The sequence below is a fragment of the Pholis gunnellus genome (assembly GCF_910591455.1).
Source record: "Pholis gunnellus genome assembly, chromosome: 19".
In the NCBI taxonomy this organism is placed as follows: domain Eukaryota; kingdom Metazoa; phylum Chordata; class Actinopteri; order Perciformes; family Pholidae; genus Pholis; species Pholis gunnellus.
This window is the reverse complement of record NC_136546.1, coordinates 6,200,103-6,223,611: the sequence shown is the minus strand read 5'-3', so window position 1 is coordinate 6,223,611 and position 23,509 is coordinate 6,200,103. Positions and strand designations below refer to the sequence as shown.

The following is a 23,509-nucleotide window of genomic DNA, read 5'->3' as shown; positions in this document are numbered from 1 at the left end:
TAATGAATTTATAGTAACACACGTCCATTCCAGAGACAAATAAAGTATATCTTATCTTATCTTATCTGTAATATAATATAATATAATATAATATAATATAATCTTATCTTAATTGAACTTATCTTATCTTAATTGTCTTGTTTTTAAGTGGGTTATCCATCACCAGAACTTTAAGTCACATTGATGAATCTGAAAATATGTCTCATGTCTTTGAATGAGTTATTACTCAGAGAGGGAGCATGAAGTTTGACGCAAATGAGTGTTATTACCACAATATAGATCAAAAAGAGTATTAAGCACAATGGGTGATGGCCCATTTCAGAATGATGTACATTATATTATTGGGTTAATGCATTAATGTGTACATCAATGCATTTCCCCCTAGGGATCAATAAAACCACTCCAAAACCCACGTTTTATTTATTTATTATGATTTGTATTATTTATCTAAATCTGAAACTAGTAACTTAAGTTGTCAAATAGAGTAGAAAGTACAATCTTTGTTTATGAGATGGAGTGGAGTAGTAGTAGCAGAAACGGGAAATACTCAAGTAAATCTATCTATCTATCTAGCTTTTATTTTGAAATTCCTCGGCGGAAATGCAGTGCGTACCACGTCAAACCTGCTGGTCCCACATGCGGGCCCGACTTCCACACTGCTGGCGGCGTGTGTGGAACACTTTTCTCTCATCGTGCCGTCCGACTAACCAGCAAATTATCTAACTAAACTCGTTTTTTCGTGTAATTGTTCCCTCATTTACACCAAATTCGAGAATACGCCGACAGACATCTGCTCGGCGGTCAAATTCGGTCTTAATCGGTAGTTTTTTTTACTCTCATCTCACCTCTGCTGCTTCCTCGCGCGGCGTGAGTTTCACGTGGAGACCTGGGGCTCATCTCTACTCTAAAACATCCATCAATTTTCCGGTTACAGCAGTTAGCATTAGCTACCTGAGAGAAACATGTCGAAGATGGCAACCTTGATTCTAGAGGACGGGACGAAGTTCAAGGGGCTCCTTTTTGGTGCAGATGTGTCAGTTTCGGGAGAAGTTGGTACGTCCCTTTTAAGCTAATTTATAACTTCTATTTATGAACGTTACTGCTGCTTCGGCTAGCTCATACCCGGCTGCGTAGATCCGCGTGCATAAATACATAGCCTGCTTCACATTAGCGTTTGGGTTCTATGTGTTCTTTTAGACATAATGTGCCACGAGTCGAGTTGCAAAGCGCCAAACCCCCTTCCCAAAAAGTAACATTACTCCCTACAACCCATAGGAACGTATGGCCATAGCACAACTTCCTTCCACGTCTGTTAATTATACGTTGCGTTAGCTACATTAGTTAATTAAGCATGCACACACCTCTTGACATTACCCCTCTATGTTGTAAATACAATTTAAAGATAAACCATCAATCACCATTAAATGTCAGTATTTTTACAGCTCTACCTGCTGTTCTACCACTCGTGGTATGTTTTGTCAGGCGGATTTGTAAAAGAAGGTATGACGGGAACTACTTGTTCAAAGTTGAACTGTGCCTTAATAAACGCAGCTCAACGTGGGGCATGCGTGCTGAATTACAGATGAGGCAATATTTGGTACAGAGCCAAACTTTGCTCTGTGACGCGTGTGTTTGGGCAGAATTATAGTGATGGAATTTTTCGTGTAGCCTGGCGGGACTACACATAAACACACAACATCCTGGTATCAGCAGGTAGTTTAGTAGAGTCCCTCACATGTGTCAGGCCCACTTTTATTACAGAACTACAAGTAGATTGGTACTAGTAATAGAATTAAAAATACAAAGATGCACCGATATCTGATATTGGATCGATGTACTGACTCAAATAGCTGGATTGGGAATCGTTGACAATGGGGCCGATCTATTCATTTATTGTGTCTATACTATATACATTATATACAGGAATTTTAATTCCTGTAATGTCTTATTTGTTGATGCATTAAAAAGGTTTACACCTGAAGTTTAATCCTTTACCAAAGTGCTGTGGCACTATTTGTTATTTTAATAATGAAGAACCATTCAATACATTTAATTCTATGTATTTATTTGTTGAAAAGCAATGTTTCAGTCAAGCCTGATCTTGCCTTAAATGTAAAAGAATGATCACTTCCACACAGTGGGGTTGGTGCATCCCTATTTAAAAATAATAATAAACCTGAATCAAGACTTGTCTGCCTTTCTCAGCAAAATATTCAACATATGCAGACAAGTACGGCTTTTCCAGACAGTCTGAATTCTGGCGTCAGCGACTTACAAATGCACTCAAATATAACCGATTGATTTGTGTGTCCAGTGTTTCAGACCGGTATGGTGGGCTACCCCGAGGCTCTTACTGACCCATCCTACCGCTGCCAGCTGCTGACCCTCACCTACCCTCTGGTGGGCAACTATGGTGTGCCGCAGGACGAGGAGGGGGAGTTTGGCCTCAGCCAGGTGGGCAACATTAAGTCACTCGTGTGTCGGACGATAAGGAAAACGGACGAATCGAGGATCTAACTTTTTGTCTGTGATCATAGTGTCTCTTTTCCTCATAACAACACCTCATGGTGACGTGTTTTCTTGTCCTCGTGTTGTCTTGCTCAGTGGTTTGAGTCGTCAAAGATCCACGCTGCAGCTCTGATCATCGGAGAGCTGTCAGAGAGTCCCAGTCACTGGAGTTCAGTCAAGTCACTGGACCAGTGGCTCAAAGAGCAAGGTGTTCCTGGATTACAAGGTCAGGAAATCTAAATGGACTAATGCTAATTAATGAATGCAGAATTAAATGCATCATTTGAAAGAATTGGAACAGGTTTTAAGGTTAAATCACAATTTGACACCTTCATTTTTGATTATCTGTCGTTTCTATGTTCTCCAGGCATTGACACCCGCCGTCTGACCAAAAAGATCAGAGAGAAGGGCACCATGTTGGGGAAGCTGGTTGTGGACGGGACTCCTGAGGACACCATTCCCTTTGATAACCCGGACAAGAGGAACCTGGTTCAGGAAGTCTCCATGAAGGTAACCCACCCAGATGCTTCAAAACCTATTTTAAATTAAAGACTTTGAACACATTAAGAGCCCTCTAACTAAATACTACATTGTGTGCAGGAAAAAGATCACACAGGTTTGAGGTAAAGAAATTAAAAGGATTAATTAGATTGTTCTTGTCTTAACATATGCAAGTAATACAGCGAACGGCCCTTGTTCTGACCCCAGACCAGTATATCTGATTACTTCTCTTTTGTTCGTGTCCAGGAGCCCCGAGTATTCAACCCCAGCGGTAGCTTGCGCATCACGATGGTGGACTGCGGCATCAAATACAACCAGATCCGCTGCCTGGCTCAGAGGGGCGCCTGTGTCACCGTCGTGCCCTGGGACCACCCGCTGGACAGCACAGGTCAGTCACACACCTCTACTGCCGATACCGGCCTTCATTTTGACTTCAGAGATGAGGGAAGTGGGTTCACAGGGGCACAAAGCTCCGCTTTTTTAGAGATAAAGGAATTTATAGCTGCTTTAGACACTGTAAGATTAAAAGTTCTATGTAACAAATAAAGTAGAATCTCTGCAACAAATAAGGATCCGGAAAGTGAGTTTGTTTCCAGTCAGACTCAGGCAGTAGGAGGCCGTTATTGTTCACATATATAGACCTTTTTTTTCCACAGTCAACGTCATCTGTGCCCGCATGTTGGCAATGGAAGTGGTGTTGCTAACGTATTCTACTCACTCACGATTAGCACACAGATCTGGAAGGTCACTTTATTTAGGTTGCGTTCATGTACTTTGCCCATGCGTAGCTTGCCAATGAATGACCTCCGCCTGGCTGAACGAGTTCTACTGTCTCTTTGAAAGACCATGAGACAGTCCTGACCCCATCCCCCATGACCCCATCGACCAGCTCCCCCTCCCCCAACTCGGCAGGGGCCCATACCTCACAACCATCCATCCCAGGGGGCCTCCCCCCCCCCCCCCCCCCCCTCCCTCCCTTAAACAGCCACGTCAACAGGCTGTTTAAAGGGTTATGAAGTCTTTTGAGCGCCTTGTCCTGTCCCACCTCAAAACCCTCACTGACCCACTCCTGGACCCCCTGCAGTTCGCCTACAGAGCCAACAGGTCTGTAGACGACGCAGTCAACATGGCCTTTCACTTCATCCTCCAGCATCTGGACTCCTCAGGAACCTACGCCAGGATCCTCTTTCTGGACTTCAGCTCTGCCTTCAACACCATCATCCCGTCTCTGCTGCAGGACAAGCTCTCCCAGCTGCACGTGCCCGACTCCGCCTGCAAGGGGACCACAGACTTCCTGTCTGACAGACGATGATGGTGCACTTCTACACTGCCACCATTAAGTCCATCCTCTCCTCCTCATATCATAGCGCATCATTCGCTCTGCTGAGAGGGTGATTGGCTGCAATCTGCCCCCACTGACTCAGAAACTTACATCCCCAGGACTATTTCTTCCTGTTAAACACCCTTGCACATCTTTTTCTCTATTACCATATACTTGTTTTAACATACTCTTGTTTGTTTGAATTATATCTTATTATATTGCACTGTGTTAACTGTTACGCACCAATCATGTAGCCAACTTCCTTGTATGTGTAACGTATCTGTCAGTAACAGTTTCTGATCATTTATTGCACTCTGCCGTACCTCCGTTGCCTGACGGTGTCCACACACGTACGTACGTCGTCATTGTTTACCGACAGTGAAAGGGTCTGTAGACGGTGTGATATAGTTGTCCAACCCTCAGTGGTAACACAGGCATTATTTATCTTTTTTCTTTTTCTAGATTTTGATGGTTTGTTCCTCAGTAACGGCCCCGGGGACCCCGAATTCTGTCAGACCACCATCAACAACGTGAGGAAGGTGGTCTGCGCGGAACACCCCAAGCCGGTTTTCGGCATTTGCCTCGGACACCAGCTGCTGGCTTTAGTCATTGGATCGAAGACCTTCAAGATGAAGTGAGTACCTCATACTCCACAGTCCACTGCAATGGTCCACTTCCTCAGTTTCATCAAACAAAGTTGTTTTGCTCTGATTTTCAATTTCGGGGCGTAAACACCACAATGTGTGTGAAGAGCTTTTATTTGCATTACATTCTTAATTGATCAAGATCTCAATGGTAATGAATTGATCACCAATTTAACATTCACGTTACGAGTGGAGTAACTGTTTCTCATCTCCATCTCATTTTTGCTGCAATGTATGAAGCTCTCAAACAATGCTGAATCAATCAGTAGATAAATTGATTGTTTTAATGAGCAAAGTGTCAAACTTGATTTCATTTTGAGCATCCTGCTGATGTAAACTCGCGCCTGGAGCTCAGTCCGTCTCTAATCAAGCTTAGAGAAGATTTCTGGATCAGGACAAAGACAGAAATGTGCCCTCGGTGACCTGAACCAGGGAACCTCTTCAAAACCCATTTACACTATCTAGAAACACAGACATTCATGCCCCCCCCTCCTTTTCTTTGGAGAGTTGTGATGTTAACTGCAGATTTCTGCTGTTCTCAGCAGTCTGGCCTCTCCTGGCTGCTCTTGTTATGATAAAGAGCTAAACAGACCAGCCGACCCGCTCCCAGCTGTAGAACTCCACAGCAACATCTGCGAGACTCCACCGACGGCGGCTTTATCAGGCTCGGTGGGAAGGTCACAGCGGGCAGCAAACTTTCCCATCGCACCTCTGGAATGTTGTTGGCATCTCAAATGAGGGGGTGTTGTGGGACTGCAGTGATATTGAGTTTACAGATGGTTCACATGTACTGTCTATCGTTATTAGACCCCAACGCATTCTGTCTTCACCTGGACCGGAAAGTCCCAAGGCCTCGTTTAAATGTACCTAGATTTAAATTTGGGTCAGCTAAACACGTTGAGTTGTTTGGCATGTCATCGTAAAATATCTGTCCTTGAAATAGAAATGATTTTTGAGGACTTTGATTTCCAGCACATGACTTGTTTCAGTGGTTTCCTGGTTGAATCCAGTGCTCTAAAACCTTTTTGTTTTCAAAAATGGTTTGATAAAATCATGGAAATGCATCTCGTACTCTCAATTCTTGTGACATTTGAACTGTTGAAAGCAATAGAACTCCCACAATGCTTTAGGATAAATCCCAAATTATGTTTTGGGTTTCTTTGAACGCATTTCTAAATGGAAGCACAGGTTACCATTTAAACCCAAATAATTGTTTTTGCTTCGTCTTTCTCTTGTCTCTCAGGTACGGTAACCGTGGCCATAACCAGCCGTGCATCCACAAGGGAACGGATCGCTGCTTCATCACCAGTCAAAACCACGGCTTCGCCGTCGACCCTAACACCCTGCCGGAAGACTGGGACGTCCTGTTCACCAACGCCAATGATCACACCAACGAGGGCATCGTGCACAACACAAAACCCCTGTTCAGGTAACGGGGCCCAGTGATATGATGGTGATGTGATACAGATGCCTCGTATGTGAATAAACAATGTGATCAAATCTTTTGATGCATTTTTTTGTTCACAGTGTTCAGTTCCACCCAGAGCACATGGCCGGTCCCACAGACCTGGTCGGCCTGTTCGATGTCTTCATCGACACCGTGAAAGACCACAAGGAGGGCAACGCCACCACAACTGGTAACGGCTATTTCAGTGTTTTTAAAGTACCCTTTATAGAGAACGTTTTTTTGATTCTCTCACTTCACTTTCTAATGTAAAAAATCACATTTAAGTACGTAAAAGACAACACAGCATAGCTTACAGCTGCACTTTCCGAGACACCGTGGTCACTGCCAGAGAGGGAGATGACGGAGAAACACTCCTCCTGCTTCCCTGGAGTCACTGAAAACTACAGTTTCATGGCTATGCTACAGTACTAGGTTGTGTTTAGTCGACATTGATAACTAATCAGTTCAGTATTGTTTTCTCCTTTACTAGTTAAAAAGAAATGCATTACATTAATTCTATAAATTGGAGCAGCAAAATCAAAACGCTTGTGTGTGATTTTTCCAGTGAAGCAACGTATCATGGACTACCTCACCTACCCGGGTTCCCCGAAGCCTGAAGAGGTATTACGACCGAGGAAGGTCCTCATCCTGGGCTCTGGAGGACTCTCCATCGGCCAGGCCGGGGAGTTCGACTACTCCGGCTCCCAGGTCTGTCAGGAACGCCTTCTGATAAGAGCAGTGCAAGAATGTTGATGGAGTTAATGTGGCTGGCAGGCTTATTATTCCATCTGATGGTGTTTTGTCTTGTTTTCCAGGCTATTAAAGCTCTCAAGGAAGAGAATATCCAGACGGTGCTGATCAACCCAAACATCGCCACTGTCCAGACCTCCAAGGGCCTGGCTGACAAAGTCTACTTCCTGCCTATCACGGCGGAGTACGTCACTGAGGTACGGATGAACGCTCTCTTTTTTTTTTTGTTATTTGTGTTTATTGTTTTTCATTTTTACAGATAAGTTCAATGCAAATAATATGTTTGTCTTACAACAATAGATTACAACGGAGAGGTTGTGAGTTTTTCCAGTTTAGGTGAGCTAATACCATTATGAAGGTTGTGATTTATGACAGAACTCTTCTGACTGTGATTGACTTAATGTGGTAACCAATAAGGGAAGTGGGAACATGTGGAAATAGCCCACGAAGAAGAGGATGTGTTGAAATTCTTTTCTGAAAACAGGTTCCTGAAAAGTAAAAAGTATTTTTGTAATTTTAGTCGGTACAACAATAAAAGGCGTTAATGACTTTTTCTTGTACTTTGATTCTAGATTCTCTTACAGCAATTGTGTCCATATGGTACCAATGCTCCATGTCGTCCCCTTTTTTTTCCTCTCTCAGGTGATAAAGAATGAACGTCCTGACGGCGTGCTGCTGACCTTCGGCGGTCAGACGGCTCTGAACTGCGGCGTGGAGCTCACCAAGCTGGGCGTCCTGGAGAAATACGAAGTTAAGGTTCTGGGAACACCCGTGGCATCCATCGAGATGACCGAAGACAGGAAGGTCTTTGTGGAGAAGATGGAAGAGATCAATGAACATGTTGCACCCAGTGAGGCAGCGCTGTCTGTTGAGCAGGTGAGGAGACGGTACATCCAGCCCTTCAAAACATGCCTGATATTACTTTTCTCTAAATGCATCCTCTCAATATATGTCTTTACAGGCAGTGGCAGCGGCAGAACGCATAGGCTACCCTGTTCTGGTGCGTTCTGCGTTTGCCCTCGGGGGTCTGGGCTCGGGCTTTGCCAACAACAGAGAGGAGCTCATCTCTCTGGTGACGTCGGCCTTCGCCCACACTTCCCAGGTGCTCGTGGACAAATCCCTGAAAGGCTGGAAGGAGATCGAGTACGAGGTGGTCCGTGATGCCTATGACAACTGTGTGACTGTGAGTACAGAAAAGACACGTGATGATGTTTTATAGAGGCTTTTTACAGTTGATGCCCAGGTCGTTGGCATTCACGGGCACAGGTCCATTGCTAAATTAGATATATGACTTGGTTTTAGGGCTGTACTGTTTGAAGCTTCATTCATAACTTTGACTTTATAATTTCAAATGCTGCTTTTATTCATTTTGTTCAAACCCTGTATTCCTGCACAGTTGCAGATAAAGATCAGGCTACACTAACATTATTAGTATTATACTATTTGTAGAATTGGATTCCAGTGCTGGCTACGTGAGATAGTTTCCAACTCATGTGATCCGAACTTTTCCGATAACTCCAGTTGCGTTGTAAAGACGCATTTATTGAAAAAAGATATTCCCATCATGTTTTTGTCCAACGAAATATTCTGCTTAAATCCATATTTGTTGGCGTTTAGCCTTTTCACCACAGTCAAAAAACTGTTTGCTCTCCTGCTAGCTGCACAGGTCGGGAGGCACACACCTGTACTAACGGGGCGGTCTAGCAGCAGCAGCATAAATTAATATTATTTCCCTCATATTTTAGGGTGATACAATATATATATAAAATATGACCAAAGACATTCAAAGCTTCATTCGAAAACCTCAATAGAATCTTTGAATGTAAAAATTAACATTTTGTACCGCCTTTGTTGTTTTAAATCGAGTCTAGATTAAGAGATGCTTAAACATTTTAAAAGTTTTAGATTGAAAGAAATGCAGTTAAGTAATATTTGATGGCGGGGGGGAAAGTCAATTCTTTCGAAGTTTAGGTCGGATGATAAAATCACTCATTTGACCAGTAAACAGTGAGATGGGATCAGGTTGTTTCTTGTAAAAGGATATTATGATTACCACTTGATCTTAACCTTCATTGTTGTGTAATAGCACATCTGGGATGATGATCCTAGTTTTTTAATAAATTAAAGTAAGTAAGACTTATACAGGACCTGACGATAAAAGTGACAAAAAAAAGCCAGCGTATTTAAAAGGTGACGTGTAATATTACCGAACTTTAAATAGCAGTGTTGTACATTAATGTCACAATATTGCATTTTATGTAACAGTTTATGATACTTGTCAGTATACTTGAGACTCTATTCGTTCTTCTTCAGGTGTGTAATATGGAGAATGTTGACCCCCTGGGCATCCACACTGGAGAATCCATCGTGGTGGCGCCCAGTCAGACGCTCAACGACCACGAGTACAACATGCTGAGGAACACGGCCATCAAAGTCATCAGGCACCTCGGCATCGTAGGAGAGTGCAACATCCAGTACGCTCTTAACCCAGAGTCTGAGCAGGTACACGTGCACACAATATTTTTTTAAATAAGTGTTCATACGGATACCAATACACACATGCTACTTGTACAGAAGTACAAACATACACACACAGGTTGTCTCATTACCTCTGCGTTATGATGTTTTGCAGTACTACATCATCGAGGTGAATGCCCGTCTGTCACGAAGCTCGGCCCTGGCCAGTAAGGCCACAGGTTATCCTCTGGCATATGTCGCGGCTAAGCTTAGCCTGGGGATCCCACTGCCTCTGCTCAAGTACGTGTACAATATTCAAATAAATCAGAAAACACAGCAGTCCTCTCAAGGTAGGGATGAGCATTGAGCTCTGCAGAAGTGTGTGTTGAAAGCTAAACGTATGTGTTAATATTTGGTATGGTATCAGCAGTGCTATGAGCCACTGTGACCGGGTCATTAACTAATTATTGACCTGTGTATCTTTTCGTCACATTTAATCAATTTCCAGTTTTTTAAGTTTTCTGGATTGTATTTTAAATCCCTCCATAACTTCTTGGAATTTTGTGATTCAGTAATGGAAAAATCTGTGAATGTATTTTTCTGTAGGAACTCTGTTACCAACTCGACAACGGCGAACTTTGAGCCTAGTTTGGACTACTGTGTGGTGAAGGTGCCTCGCTGGGATCTCAGCAAGTTCCTCCGGGTTTCCACCCAGATTGGCAGCTCCATGAAGAGTGTTGGTAAGAGAAAATGAATTTTATTATCATTTCTAACACGTTTCTGCCTTGATGAATTGTACGTTTTGGGGGCTGGAAAGAGGAAACGGTGTTTGACGAGATCTTAACCGTAGCCTGCCGTTTAAGAAACTGCATTAGCGCAGAACAAACAGACCATAAGTAGATCTTCAGCAGTACTTTTTCTCCTCAGGTGAGGTGATGGCTATCGGCCGCAGCTTCGAGGAGGCCTTCCAGAAAGCTCTGAGGATGGTGGATGAGAACTGTGTTGGCTTTGACCACACCATCAAGCCCGTCTCTGAGAAGGTAGGGGGGAAAAAAAACAGCAGTTCGTACCTCCTCATTTTTAGTTTTTACTGTTGAGTTGCCACTGCCGATACCTATAATCCTTATATCCTTCAACCCGTGGTGAGTTGCTCAGTGCCCATTATTTACATGGTATCGAATCAACCACTCAATCATCTCTACCGTGCCTCTGCTCATCAGGAGCTGCAGATTCCGACGGACAAGCGCATCTTCGTTTTGGCGTCGGCGTTCAGAGCCGGCTACACGGTGGACCAGCTCAATGAGCTCACCAAGATCGACCGCTGGTTCCTGCACAAGATGAAGAACATCACTGACCACGAGAAGCTGCTGGAGACGTACAACCAGGTAAATTTGATGAGCGGTAACTGATGTGGGGTAAATAAGCCGCAGTTCTGTCTTCTCTTTGAGTCTTTTGTGTTTATTGTTGACGTTCTTCTTACCAGGATGAGAACAAAATGCCTCAAGAGGTGATGCGAAAGGCCAAGCAGCTGGGCTTCTCAGACAAGCAGATCGCACAAGCTGTACAGAGGTGAGTGGCAGCTCAAGGACACATTACCTCATCATTTTAGTTTCTGCAGTCATGTCTGCACCACAAATTCATTTCTAGACCAGACTGAGTATAGACAATCTTGCTCTGCGTGAGTTCAGTATATTTAATTTTTGTTCTTGTTCATACCAAAATTGAAGGTCTGAAATCTGTAATTTCATCCTATTTTTTTTATTGTCCTTATTTACCCGTAATCAACATATTCTGAATGCGTTTTATTTTTCCCCCCTCCTACAGCACAGAGCTTGTCGTGAGAAAGCTGCGTCACGATTGGTCCATCCTACCTGTAGTGAAGCAGATCGACACAGTGGCGGCTGAATGGCCCGCCCACACAAACTACCTGTACCTGACCTACCACGGCACAGAGGACGATCTGGGCTTCAACGATCAGCACATCATGGTGATCGGCTCCGGCGTGTACCGCATCGGCAGCAGCGTGGAGTTTGACTGGTGCGCCGTCGGGTGCATCACAGAGCTCCGGAAGGTGAGTCCTCTTAACCATTTTATGTGGCTTGCAGCCAGTTAACATGAATGAATACGGTTTTAATAACATTTGGTTGTCCCATTTATTGCAGATGGGTTACAAGACCATCATGGTGAACTACAACCCAGAGACAGTCAGTACAGACTATGACATGTGTGACCGCCTCTACTTTGATGAGATCTCCTTTGAGGTAAGGTTTTATTACTATAGAATGAATAGCAGGGTTGTTGTTTGATGTGTATGAGGTTGAATAAGCCTCACAAGTTTGAGGTTAATAAGTGTCCTGGCCATATCTCAGGTGGTGATGGATATCTATGAAAGGGAAAACCCGGAGGGAGTGATCCTCTCTATGGGAGGCCAGCTGCCCAACAACATCGCCATGTCGCTGCACCGTCAGCAGTGCCGCATCTTGGGAACCTCACCCGAGTTCATCGACTGTGCCGAGAACCGGTTCAAGTTCTCCCGGATGCTCGACACCATCGGGATCAGCCAGCCGCTGTGGAAGGAGCTCTCCGACACTAAGGTACAACGGACCGGGTTCACACTAGATCATGTTTTAAATCTTGACTTTTGGAGGGGAAAGTGTGTATTGTTCAGGGTATTTTTCTGCATACCGTATATATAAAGTTAGGAAGACGAGAAAGAAAATGCTCAAAGTCCTCACGTCTATTTGTTTCTTTTTTGTCTTCAGTCTGCTATGAAGTTTTGTGAGACCGTGGGTTATCCCTGCCTGGTTCGTCCTTCCTACGTTCTCAGCGGAGCGGCCATGAACGTCGCCTACGGCGACAGCGACCTCGAGAAATACCTGACCAACGCTGTGGCTGTGTCCAAGGAATACCCCGTTGTGATCTCCAAATTCATACAGGAGGCCAAGGTCAGACAAGAAAAGATTAAGAAGTAGTTGAAGTTGAGCTCTAAGATTATCTGTCAGAATATGAACGTCACAAAATCAAGTCTTTAAGGGCTGTGTCCTTTCCGCAATGTCCAGGAGATAGACGTAGACGCCGTCGCCTGCGACGGGGTCGTGATGGCCATCGCGGTGTCTGAACACGTGGAGAACGCCGGCGTTCACTCTGGCGACGCCACACTGGTGACACCGCCGCAGGATCTCAATCAGAAGACGATGGAGAGGATCAAGATGATCGTCCATGCCATTGGCCTGGAGCTGCAGGTCACTGGACCTTTCAACTTGCAGCTGATCGCCAAGGTGAGAATCCTGCTGGAAGTTCTGCCACGTTGAAATGAAGCAGACGCATGAGCTTCTTTTGGTTTGTGCAGAGATGCAAACAGAAGAATCAGAAGAATTCATCTTGTTTTCACTGTGAACAACGACGATCTCAGGCTGTGCTTTTCTTCCCCAGGATGACCAACTGAAGGTGATCGAGTGCAACGTCCGAGTCTCCCGCTCCTTCCCCTTCATATCCAAGACACTGGGCGTGGACCTTGTTGCCCTGGCAACACGGGCCATCGTGGGGGAGGCAGTGGAGCCTTTGGGCCTCATGAGAGGGAAAGGGATTGTAGGAGTGAAGGTAAACCAAGTCACTTGTTACGGCTGCGTATACGCTTCCATGGAGACCGTTTTACTCAAATCTGAGGAAGCACCCATCAGTTATCATTTACCTTGCTGTGTGTCATGTGTTTCCTCCTAACCATACGTCACATATCCTTCAGGTCCCCCAGTTTTCATTCTCTCGCCTGGCCGGAGCCGACGTGGTGCTCGGGGTGGAGATGACCAGCACTGGCGAGGTGGCCTGTTTTGGGGAGAACCGATACGAGGCTTACCTCAAAGCCATGCTCTCCACGGGCTTCAAGATCCCCAAAAAGAACATCCTGCTCTCCATCGGCAGCTATAAGGTACAGGCATCAACGTTAAACTCTCTTTAAATAGCACTGATTTTGAGCCGTGTGGTTAGAGCGCATACCCCATGGGCACAAGTGCCCTGAGCAGCGAGTCTCCGGTTCGATTCCTTAAAAAAGGAAATGCCTATGAATGCATGGAAGCCAAGAGCTGGTCAGATGTGCATGTTGTGTTCAGCTGATCCACCTGCCAGTTGAAATGATGCATCTTAGTAGAAGAAGTCTTGAATTGCAATTAACAGCGCTTAAGGTCATGTAGCCACTAAGAAATAAATCGGAGTTTTTTTTGTTTTCTATCACATAGTTGTGTGTTCTTGATAAATATACGTTAAGGCTTTGTCTTTGACCAGAAACGTTTCATTTAAAGTCTAATGGACAGTTGACTTCTTAAAAAGTGATTACTGTGTTTTGTGTGTTTACAGAACAAGAGTGAGCTGCTGCCCACCGTGCAGGCTCTGGAGTCGATGGGTTACGACCTGTACGCCAGTCTGGGTACTGCAGACTTCTACACAGAACATGGAGTCAAGGTAACTCAACTGAGCCGTTTCATATTTTGATTTATTTCATCACTTAATTGCAGAAAAATATTCTGTTCAGTCAGGTAATCTAGATTCATTGGATTGATTTATATTTTAAAACAAAGGCCATCCCTTACCCGGTGTATACTTATGCTAATGTTACTTATAAGCTGAGCAGTTATATCCCGACCAGTCATAACATGAAACGATAAAATAAGGAGGAATTATCCCAAATCATCAAAAAGATCCTCTTGGTTTCCTGTTTCAGGTGAAAGCAGTGGACTGGCCATTTGAGGAGGAGGACAGCGAGGATCCGAACAAGGAGAAGCAGCGCAGCATCATGAACTACTTGGAGGAAAACCACTTTGATCTGGTCATCAATCTCTCCATGAGGAACAGTGGAGGGCGCCGGCTCTCCTCCTTTGTCAGCAAGGGCTACAGGACGAGACGCATGGCCATCGACTACTCTGTCCCGCTCATCATCGACATCAAGTGCACCAAGCTCTTTGTCCAGGTCAAATATATTGTTCTTATTATTCTTTAACAATAATGTGAAGCTTTTTCGCTGGATGGCAACATAAGTGTCGATGTGTTTTCAGGCTCTTCATCAGATCGGCCGGACTCCACCGGTGAAAACGCACATCGACAGCATGTCATCCCAGACGCTGGTCCGTCTGCCTGGTGAGTCAACCTTTGATTGATTGATGTGTTGCTCTATTCTGACTGACTGTTGGTGCTTTGAGACGGTCTTATCGTTTGTCTACAGCCGCAAAATGCAGAGCACACATTCTTCTTTTTTATTGTCTTCCAGAATACTATAAAAAAGAAAACCTTTCACGTAGAAGTCTTTTAATATAGAGATATAGTGAGCTTATGTTAATATCATTTTGAACAATAAACAATAGTAGCCTAGTAGTAATGGTAGTAGGTAAACAAATGTTCATATTTTATAATACTAACTACAAAAAAAAGAATTGAAAAGAATATTGGATAGATTAGAATATTTGTCTACATGCCTTTGCACATGTGTTTGTTAAGAAATATGCTATTTTGTGATCGATTCTTAGGTCTGATCGATGTGCATGTTCACCTGCGGGAGCCTGGTGCCACACACAAGGAGGACTTCTCCTCTGGGACAGCAGCTGCTCTGGCCGGAGGCGTGACCATGGTGTGTGCGATGCCCAACACTTCCCCCGCCATCACGGACGCCAGCACCCTGGCCCTGGTACAGAAGGTACGTCCAGATTTTTCTTTCTTGTTCGTTTCTGTCAGTTAAATCACGACTCATTCGTTTTGTCCAAACTGTGAGACGATGGGTGGAGTCGAGTGTCGATCCAATGTCAGAAACGGACGTAAAATGAGAGAAACAAATCCTGTGTAACATTATATCATCAGCTGGCCAAAGCGGGCTGCAGGTGTGACTACGCCCTGTATTTGGGCGCCGCTTCAGACAACGCCGCCGTCCTGCCGTCCATCGCTAGCCAGGCTGTCGCCCTGAAGATGTACCTGAACGACACGTACTCCACCCTCAAGATGGACAACGTATCTCTCTGGATGGAGGTAGGTCTAAAACCAACTACGTTTACATGAATGTACCGTTTTCAAAATGTAGGCCTTTTTTAATTGTATGATGTGAGATATGCCGTTGGAGACACACAGCCTCTTGCCTGATTACAGCCAGCTCTGTGCAACTAGCCAACGGTTTGTGAGGCTGGAGGAGAGATGAGCTACTTTTAAACAGTAGGAAAGGCTTTGATATCAACAGGTTTTTGCGTATGCAAAAATTCATGAGCGAAGTAAACTGCTTCGTAGAAATATTGTCTTTTTGGGGATTAGGGCAAAACCCAGAATATTTTGGGCATTTAAATGTAGTCAGTATATTTTAAAGTCTTTATTCCTTTTAATAAACCACTGTAGTTGAACCCTTTTTATGAAATTATAACCAGAGCTAAATGTGTCTTAAACTGGTTTTCTGTTATTGTTTTATGGTGGAACTCTTCTAAAACTGTAAGGAAGAGAAATAAGTGTCAAGATTTTAGCTTGCCTTGTTATATTTAGGTATTTATTATGTGTTTTGTTGTTATATTGTTTACCAAAAATATATATTTCTTCAATCTCATGGGCAGGTTTTTCGTTTTTCAGTCCCGTTTGTTCTGTTCAAATGAAGTAATTTGCCACTGGGGCAAAGATTTAGCAACGCTTTTAATTTGGTAATTTGGAACCATAAGTTCCCATTAAGATTTGACTACCATTAACCCCCGTTGCACACTAATCCATGTGTCTGGTTCTGTATGAAGCACTTTGAGAAGTGGCCCAAGCAGATGCCCATTGTCGCTCACGCTGAGAAGCAGACGGTGGCCGCAATCCTCATGGTGGCCCAGCTCTACCAGCGGCCAGTCCACATCTGCCACGTGGCCTCCAAGGAAGAGGTAAATACTGTTCTCCAATTTATAATGGAGAACTCTTTTTTTTCATTTTGCATATTAAGAGTCGAAATGTCAAGAATATGGTTGAACTTTGAGTAGTAGTGCCAGGCAGAGGAGAAAATGATGCAAGAAAGATCTTTTTTTCTGTTTTTTGAGAATAAAGTGGAAATATTGAGAATAAACGTCAAACTTGGTGCATTTACAAAAATGCAGGCTTTATTCTTGAAAAGCTAAATTGACTTATTTTTTCCTTTTTATGCCTGGTCCAAATAATCTTCCATAGAAATATATAGTGCTACATTACCATTGTATTCATTGTCTTAACATGTTATGTGCCAAGCGTACACAATAACAATAAAACATTCAATGCTTTATGCACATAGTCACAGATATGTAAACTTTCCGATATGGTTCTTTCTGTACCTTAAAGGATGTACATTTTAGGTACTTGGTAGCAGTATTTAACACCTATAATATGACATGTTTCTGCTCCATTGGCCCGATGCCCTCACGATGTATTATTAAGCTCCTCACCTCTTCCTCTTCTTCAGATCCTGATCATCCGAGCGGCGAAGCAGAGGGGCATCCAGGTCACGTGTGAGGTGGCACCTCATCACCTCTTCCTCTGCGAGGAAAACGTGGTGGACATCGGAGACGGGCGAGCGCAGGTCCGGCCCATGCTGGGAGCGCGCGAGGACATGGAGGCTCTCTGGGAGAACCTGGACATCATCGACTGCTTCGCCACGGACCACGGTCAGTGACCACACAGAAGCCAGTCCGACAGTCACAAAATGATTTACACCTTAAGAAGAGAGCTCATGTTTTACTTGTTTTGTGTTGTTAGCTCCCCACTCGGTTGAGGAGAAGAGCGGGGATCGTCCTCCTCCGGGTTACCCCGGCCTGGAGACGATGCTGCCGCTGCTGCTGACCGCCGTCAGCGACGGCCGTCTTACTCTGGATGACATCATCAGGCGTCTTTACGACAATCCACGCAGGATCTTCAACCTCCCTGTGCAGGACAACACCTATGTGGAGGTACACACACATTGAGAGAGCATGTTGCTTTTTGTGCTTTTATGATTCTCGATTGTTTTGCTCTGCATTGGAGGCTAAAACGGACACAGGGATCTGTGCTTCATACGTAATCTGGCATTAATGCTCACACTTCTGTTTTGTTAATCACTTGTCTGGGTCTCACAGGTGGACTTGGAGCAGGAGTGGGTTATTCCTCAGGCCATGCAGTTCACTAAGTCAAAGTGGACACCCTTCCAAGGTCTGAAGGTGAAGGGCAAAGTCCGCCGCGTGGTTCTGCGAGGAGAGGTGGCCTACATCGACGGCCAGGTTGGCGCACACACACACACACACACACACACACACACACACACACACACACACACACACACACACACGCGCGCGCACGCACATATTCATTCGTTGTAGGGTTATTGTGTTCACGAGCCAAAAAGGCTGTATTAAACTATAGGCCTATGAATAATTGTGAATGTTTATCGTTTGAGTGGATATTTTTACTGTTTTATGTCACATTTCAGTATTTTCCTGTAGTTTGATTGGTTGGTGGGTCTCTGATGTTTTTAAAGCCGTGGCTCTCCCTCTCAGGTGTTGGTGCCTCCAGGTTATGGTGAAGACGTGAAGGCGTGGCCCGCTGCTTTGATTCATCCTGCTGAACCTGTCAAAGAAAGTCCTATGGTATTCAAAGTGGATGATATAATAATACATTCAAATAGTTTTACAAACTGAAGAATCCAAAGCAAATGATAGGTGTATGCTAATCTGGAGGACATTGTGATTATATCTCTTCATCATCATCACTGTCTCATGGGTGTATGGTGTTTGCATTTCTTCAGAGATTGTGTGTTTCCTGTGGTTTTAGACTCCAGAGCACTCGCGTCCCACTCCTCCCCGGGAAGGCCTGGTCCGAACCCGAGCACCCAGCCCCCGCCGATTAGTAGGAGAGAGCCGCTACCTGCTGCCTCCTCGCCTCCACCGCTCCTCCGATCCTGGACTACCGCCAGGTACTACAACTCCCATAATGCTGGGTGTACAAACCGTATAGTGAGAAAACAAAGCTTGCGGTGTCAAATATTTGCCTTCTATATGCGGCATTATGCTCATGTATCCTCATGTATTTAACTGATTGGTGCATTGTGTTCTCTGCAGAGATGATGGTTATGCTACCAGCAGCGGGCGACGGTTACAGCCACCCTCCTCCTCTGTCCAGGCTGCTGTCCCCTCAGTCGGTCCCAGGACAGCTACCTGCTGGACCGTTGTCCCACTTCCAGATCTCTCCTCTGCTGCACCCGCTGGTGGGCCAGCACATCCTGTCCGTCAGACAGTTCAGCAAAGACCAGGTACACCACACACTCTGGGGAAAATAAACCTGGTTGCAACCTTTTTTTTAATGCCCATTATTTAGTTTTTCACAATTTGTGTATATTTTGTTTGTTTCAGATCTCACACCTTTTTAATGTTGCCCACACTTTGCGCATGATGGTTCAGAAGGAACGAAACCTGGACCTCCTGAAGGTAGGTCCTCTTCACAAACATGTTCATCTTATGGCTCATCTCGAATGACGAATGAGGGAGTAATGCACATTAATACCAACGGCATCTGCGTTTATTAAGAAGTGTTATTAAGTCTGTGTGTGTGTGTGTGTGTGTGTGTGTGTGTGTGTGTGTGTGTGTGTGTGTGTGTGTGTGTGTGTGTGTGTGTGTGTGTGTGTGTGTGTGTGTGTGTGTGTGGACACACTACAGCCCTGTTTTTAACCGCGGGAACTTTCCCCAGTGACGAGGAACCTTTTCTGGATTTCATTGTGTTTGACCGCAGGGACTCGGTTTTAAATTAAGATCAGGAGAGGACATTTTACTCTTCAAAAAGCGGTAGAATAGACAGAGACAACATGGCTGTGCTATGAATGAGAGAAAAAAAAAAGTTATTTTCTGATTGTTTCAGGCGGTTTCATTCTACAGCACAAATAAATAACCTTCAAACACTGAACAGATGCTTTACTGTGGAGAAAGATGCTCTTTGTTTCATTGTGCTCTGCATTTGATTCATTAAATCCATCCTGCATCAATAAATCCATCCAAATAGGTTGGATGAAAAGTAGTCCCAGGAATAAAATTACCTGGAGCTTCTTGGTGTAAATGACTTTAAACGGAACAAGCATTAGGGATTTGGGAATTTCTGCGACCAGAGTTCTTGTACCTGAAAGTAGTTTAGTATTTGTCCGTCACCGGCCCAGCACCAAACCCAGCTCCTCTCTCTTTACTGTCCAGGGTAAAGTGATGGCGTCCATGTTCTACGAGGTCAGCACTCGCACCAGTAGCTCCTTCTCGGCGGCCATGCAGCGTCTCGGCGGCTCGGTCGTCCACTTTAGTGAATCCACCTCGTCCACGCAAAAGGGGGAATCTGTGGCCGACTCGGTCCAGACCATGAGCTGCTACGCCGACGTCCTGGTGCTCCGACACCCAACGCCCGGAGCCGTGGAGGTGGGTTTCAGCTTTCACTGAACCTTTTTGTTAAGTCAAGCACCATTTCATGTGCGTTTGCCACTTTCTGCTGTGTAGAACAAGTAGTATTCAACAGGTCCTGGATATTTAGAAATCTTTGTTCTGATGGAGGGAAACATAACTCATATATGATTATAAGCCCATTTTTACGTGATTTCTCTTAAACTAAATAGATATTGCTAATATATTTTTTATCTAAAATAAAAGTTCTTCTGCTGGCTTCCGTGCTACGGACTGAACCAAAACTACAGCAAAAATACATCAGGTTTTTCGTTCCCTCCATAAAGAAATATTTTTTAAATTTTGTGTAATTGTTAAAACAACTGTGTTCAGAATTTGTAAAAAACCTTTGGTCCCCTAAAGCTTAATATGAAATTTTAATGTAATATAAGAATCATTTTATCATTACAGTATGTGTGTATGCATTCAGATTTTTAATGGTTTAAAAAATGAACTTGGTATCAGCCTATGTTGTTTGTTTTAATTAACATTTTCATAAAAACCCTTTAAAATAGTTTCTAGATAATTGAGATGAAGATATACTAAGTGGAACATGTTGCAGTTCCAAACCCAACTTGTCAGTGCTCTCTGGTGGACAAACTATGCAATAAAGACACTAATACAAAATAATAAAATTATATATCATTGGCATTTCTATACGGCGTTTACAACTAGTTTATATGTACTATTATACTATGTTTTCTATCATCACGTAGTTCCAACTATATTTGAATTGTTTTGACTTTATGTAACTCGTCTCCAGAGTGCGTCTCGTCATTGCCGTAAGCCTGTGATCAACGCTGGAGACGGCGTCGGGGAGCATCCAACCCAGGCGCTGCTGGACGTCTTCACCATCAGAGAGGAGCTGGGGACGGTAAACGGCATGACGGTGAGGAATTAGGCCCCCCCCTTCCCCAAAAAAAGAAAAGAAACTGTAGATTTTTTTTGTAAGCCACAGTTATCCAACTTTTAGTTCTTAGTTTGATTGTTGGAGACCAACCAGCACTTTGAACCCATATTTTAAAATGTTGGTTCCTTATATCTATCATGCGTTTTCTATCAGATAACTATGGTTGGGGATCTGAAACACGGCCGCACGGTTCATTCTCTCGCCAAACTGCTGACCCAGTACCGCATCACCCTGCGCTACGTGGCCCCCAAGGACCTCCACATGCCAGCAGAGATCATCAGCTACGTGGCCTCAAAGGGCATCAGACAGGTGGGGGACTCAACTGTGCTGCCACATTTGTGACGATGTATGAGTTTGACAAAAGAAAGCACACGAAGATAGTGTGTGTTTACCTGATTGCAGGAGGAGTTTGAAAGTATCGAGGAAGCTCTGCCAGAGACCGACGTCCTCTACATGACGAGGATCCAGAAGGAGAGGTTTGCGTCTGAGGGGGAGTACGAGGCCGTAAGTCTTTTCTTTTCATCAGCTGCTTGTACTTTGTCTCTTCAGGTTAAGGTAGAAAACAATGCCTTTTTAAACAAATGTTGTACAATAGAAGAGAGTTATAGAGTAATTTTATCTTAAATTATCATTTGCTGGGATGAAAAGTTGTTCCATGTTTTCTGAATGTCGAAGCAGGAGACTCTTCACTCTTTCACCAAGTCAGCTTACGTGTCCGTGTCTTTTTGTGTCTCAGTGTTTTGGCCAGTTCATCCTCACCCCTCACATCATGACTGTAGCCAAAAAGAAGATGGTGGTGATGCATCCGCTGCCAAGAGTCAACGAAATCAGGTAAGACCCAATCGGCACCATTAGGCATTCTCGTACAGTAACCTTTCCCCTGAAATAAGAGAAACGCCATCTTATGTCAGGCTGCAACTAACCATTTTCATTACAGCAGCTAGGTCATTTCTCAGTTGTTTTGTCTATAAAATGGTGAAACATGGCCTCCAGAAGCTCTCAGAGCATGGCGACGTCTTCAAATTGTTTGTCCGACCACCAATCCGATGCCCAAAGACATTCTGTTTACAAAGAAATAAAACAAAGCAAAGAATGTTCACATCTGAGAAGCTGAAACTAGGGGATTTCTCATCTCTAACTTTACCGTTTAGTTTTCTTTGGCCGCATCTATGGCGATAAGCAGTAGTTGCAGGTGTCTCTCTTTTTTTTGGATACCACTTCCTAACTGTGTGCTGATGGTAATTTTTTTTTCCCCGGGTATGTCGCCACAGACCCAGTTCATAATACTGCAAATGCAAGGAATTACATCAGTAGTCAATGGGCTCATTGTTCATGAAAGCAACTGATCTCAGAGGAAATCCATCTGAAATGCACTTAAATAATGATTGCCTGCTCTACTGCAGTAGTAAAACGTATCCTCTTGTGTCTCCCTTTGTATTTGTCTCTCAGTGTGGAGGTGGACACGGACCCGAGGGCAGCGTATTTCCGTCAAGCGGAGAACGGCATGTACATCCGAATGGCCCTGCTGGCCACCGTACTGGGCAGATAGATCCACGTGGTGCCTGTTTGTAGCACACACTGTGTGTTTTTAGAGTGATGAGTTTTAGACACGACACCGGCATTTTCTTTCCTGAAATATGTGGATTTCTTGTTTCCAGTTCCTGGAGGGGTGTTTAGTAGAATTCAAAACAACAAGAAGACTGTAACTGAGTCGTTAAGTTTCACATGGTACTGCATTTCTTCAGTGGGACTGACCCTTGCTTGGTTTTCAACAACTGGATTTTTTTCGATGTCCTAAAACACAATTTATATTTTCCATAAAACTGCCTCTTGACTAGAAATACTAGATGCTGTATTTGGAATATGGAGAATCTCTTTTGTTTAATTTGTTTATGACGGTTAACAGATCAGAATTTGTGCAGTAGTCAGCAATAGTGAGCTTGAGGAAAAGGGGAAGAAAAGACATTTAAATCATAACCGCGATGGTACTATGATGTGTGGTATTGATTGATTAAATGTTTTTGGTAGCTGGGTAAACTGAACTGTAGGGGAATTTAAAGGGACCAGTTACAATATTAAAAGGGAGGAAATGGTGTAAGGGATTGCTCTGTTCTGACAAGTTATGCTGCCAGTTATATTTGCGGTACTATCTACTGAAAATAGATGAACTCAAATATTCTCTCCAAAGAGTGATTTATTATACTGCTGCAGTTTAATTAAATGTAATCTTTTATCTTCTGGGAACAAGTGTCATTTAAGTGTGGATGAATGACTTTGTATTATGTGGAGAAATAAATATTAATAAAATGAATTTTCTCTTTTGCATTTGACGTTGTCATTAATATCCATCACATGAAGCAGCACGACATCAAACGTGGCACAGAGCTGTCACAGATGTAGTAACTGCAATGGCAATGACTTTTGTTTTAGTGGCAGGTTTTAAGTCCTGGTTCAGGGTTCAGGTGTAACGCAAAACCTGATGTAAGTTAATTATTTACTTCACGGTCCTTAAGTTTAAGCTTATTTAATCAAAAACAGAATTAATAAAAAGGATGTTGATGGAGCTGC

General features: G+C 43.9%; 1 protein-coding gene across 1 annotated transcript; it reads left to right on the top strand.

Annotated features, from left to right (window-relative positions):
- Positions 1–715: 715 nt before the first annotated feature.
- cad (carbamoyl-phosphate synthetase 2, aspartate transcarbamylase, and dihydroorotase) lies at positions 716–23,224 on the top strand. The gene is made up of 44 exons (XM_079180286.1): positions 716–1,053; positions 2,315–2,454; positions 2,605–2,734; positions 2,876–3,018; positions 3,256–3,397; positions 4,793–4,964; positions 6,218–6,403; positions 6,502–6,611; positions 6,987–7,129; positions 7,237–7,368; positions 7,814–8,047; positions 8,133–8,354; positions 9,485–9,673; positions 9,804–9,928; positions 10,235–10,368; positions 10,556–10,668; positions 10,849–11,013; positions 11,112–11,197; positions 11,453–11,699; positions 11,791–11,889; positions 11,998–12,222; positions 12,391–12,573; positions 12,688–12,906; positions 13,061–13,228; positions 13,371–13,553; positions 13,979–14,083; positions 14,343–14,588; positions 14,674–14,755; positions 15,142–15,308; positions 15,470–15,634; positions 16,372–16,503; positions 17,052–17,253; positions 17,345–17,535; positions 17,701–17,841; positions 18,118–18,207; positions 18,392–18,533; positions 18,679–18,869; positions 18,970–19,044; positions 19,798–20,010; positions 20,795–20,920; positions 21,095–21,250; positions 21,344–21,445; positions 21,678–21,772; positions 22,391–23,224. The coding sequence occupies exons 1-44, from the start codon at positions 963–965 to the stop codon at positions 22,488–22,490; spliced, it is 6,702 nt and encodes a 2,233-aa protein (XP_079036412.1). The 5' UTR covers positions 716–962; the 3' UTR covers positions 22,491–23,224.
- Positions 23,225–23,509: the final 285 nt, after the last annotated feature.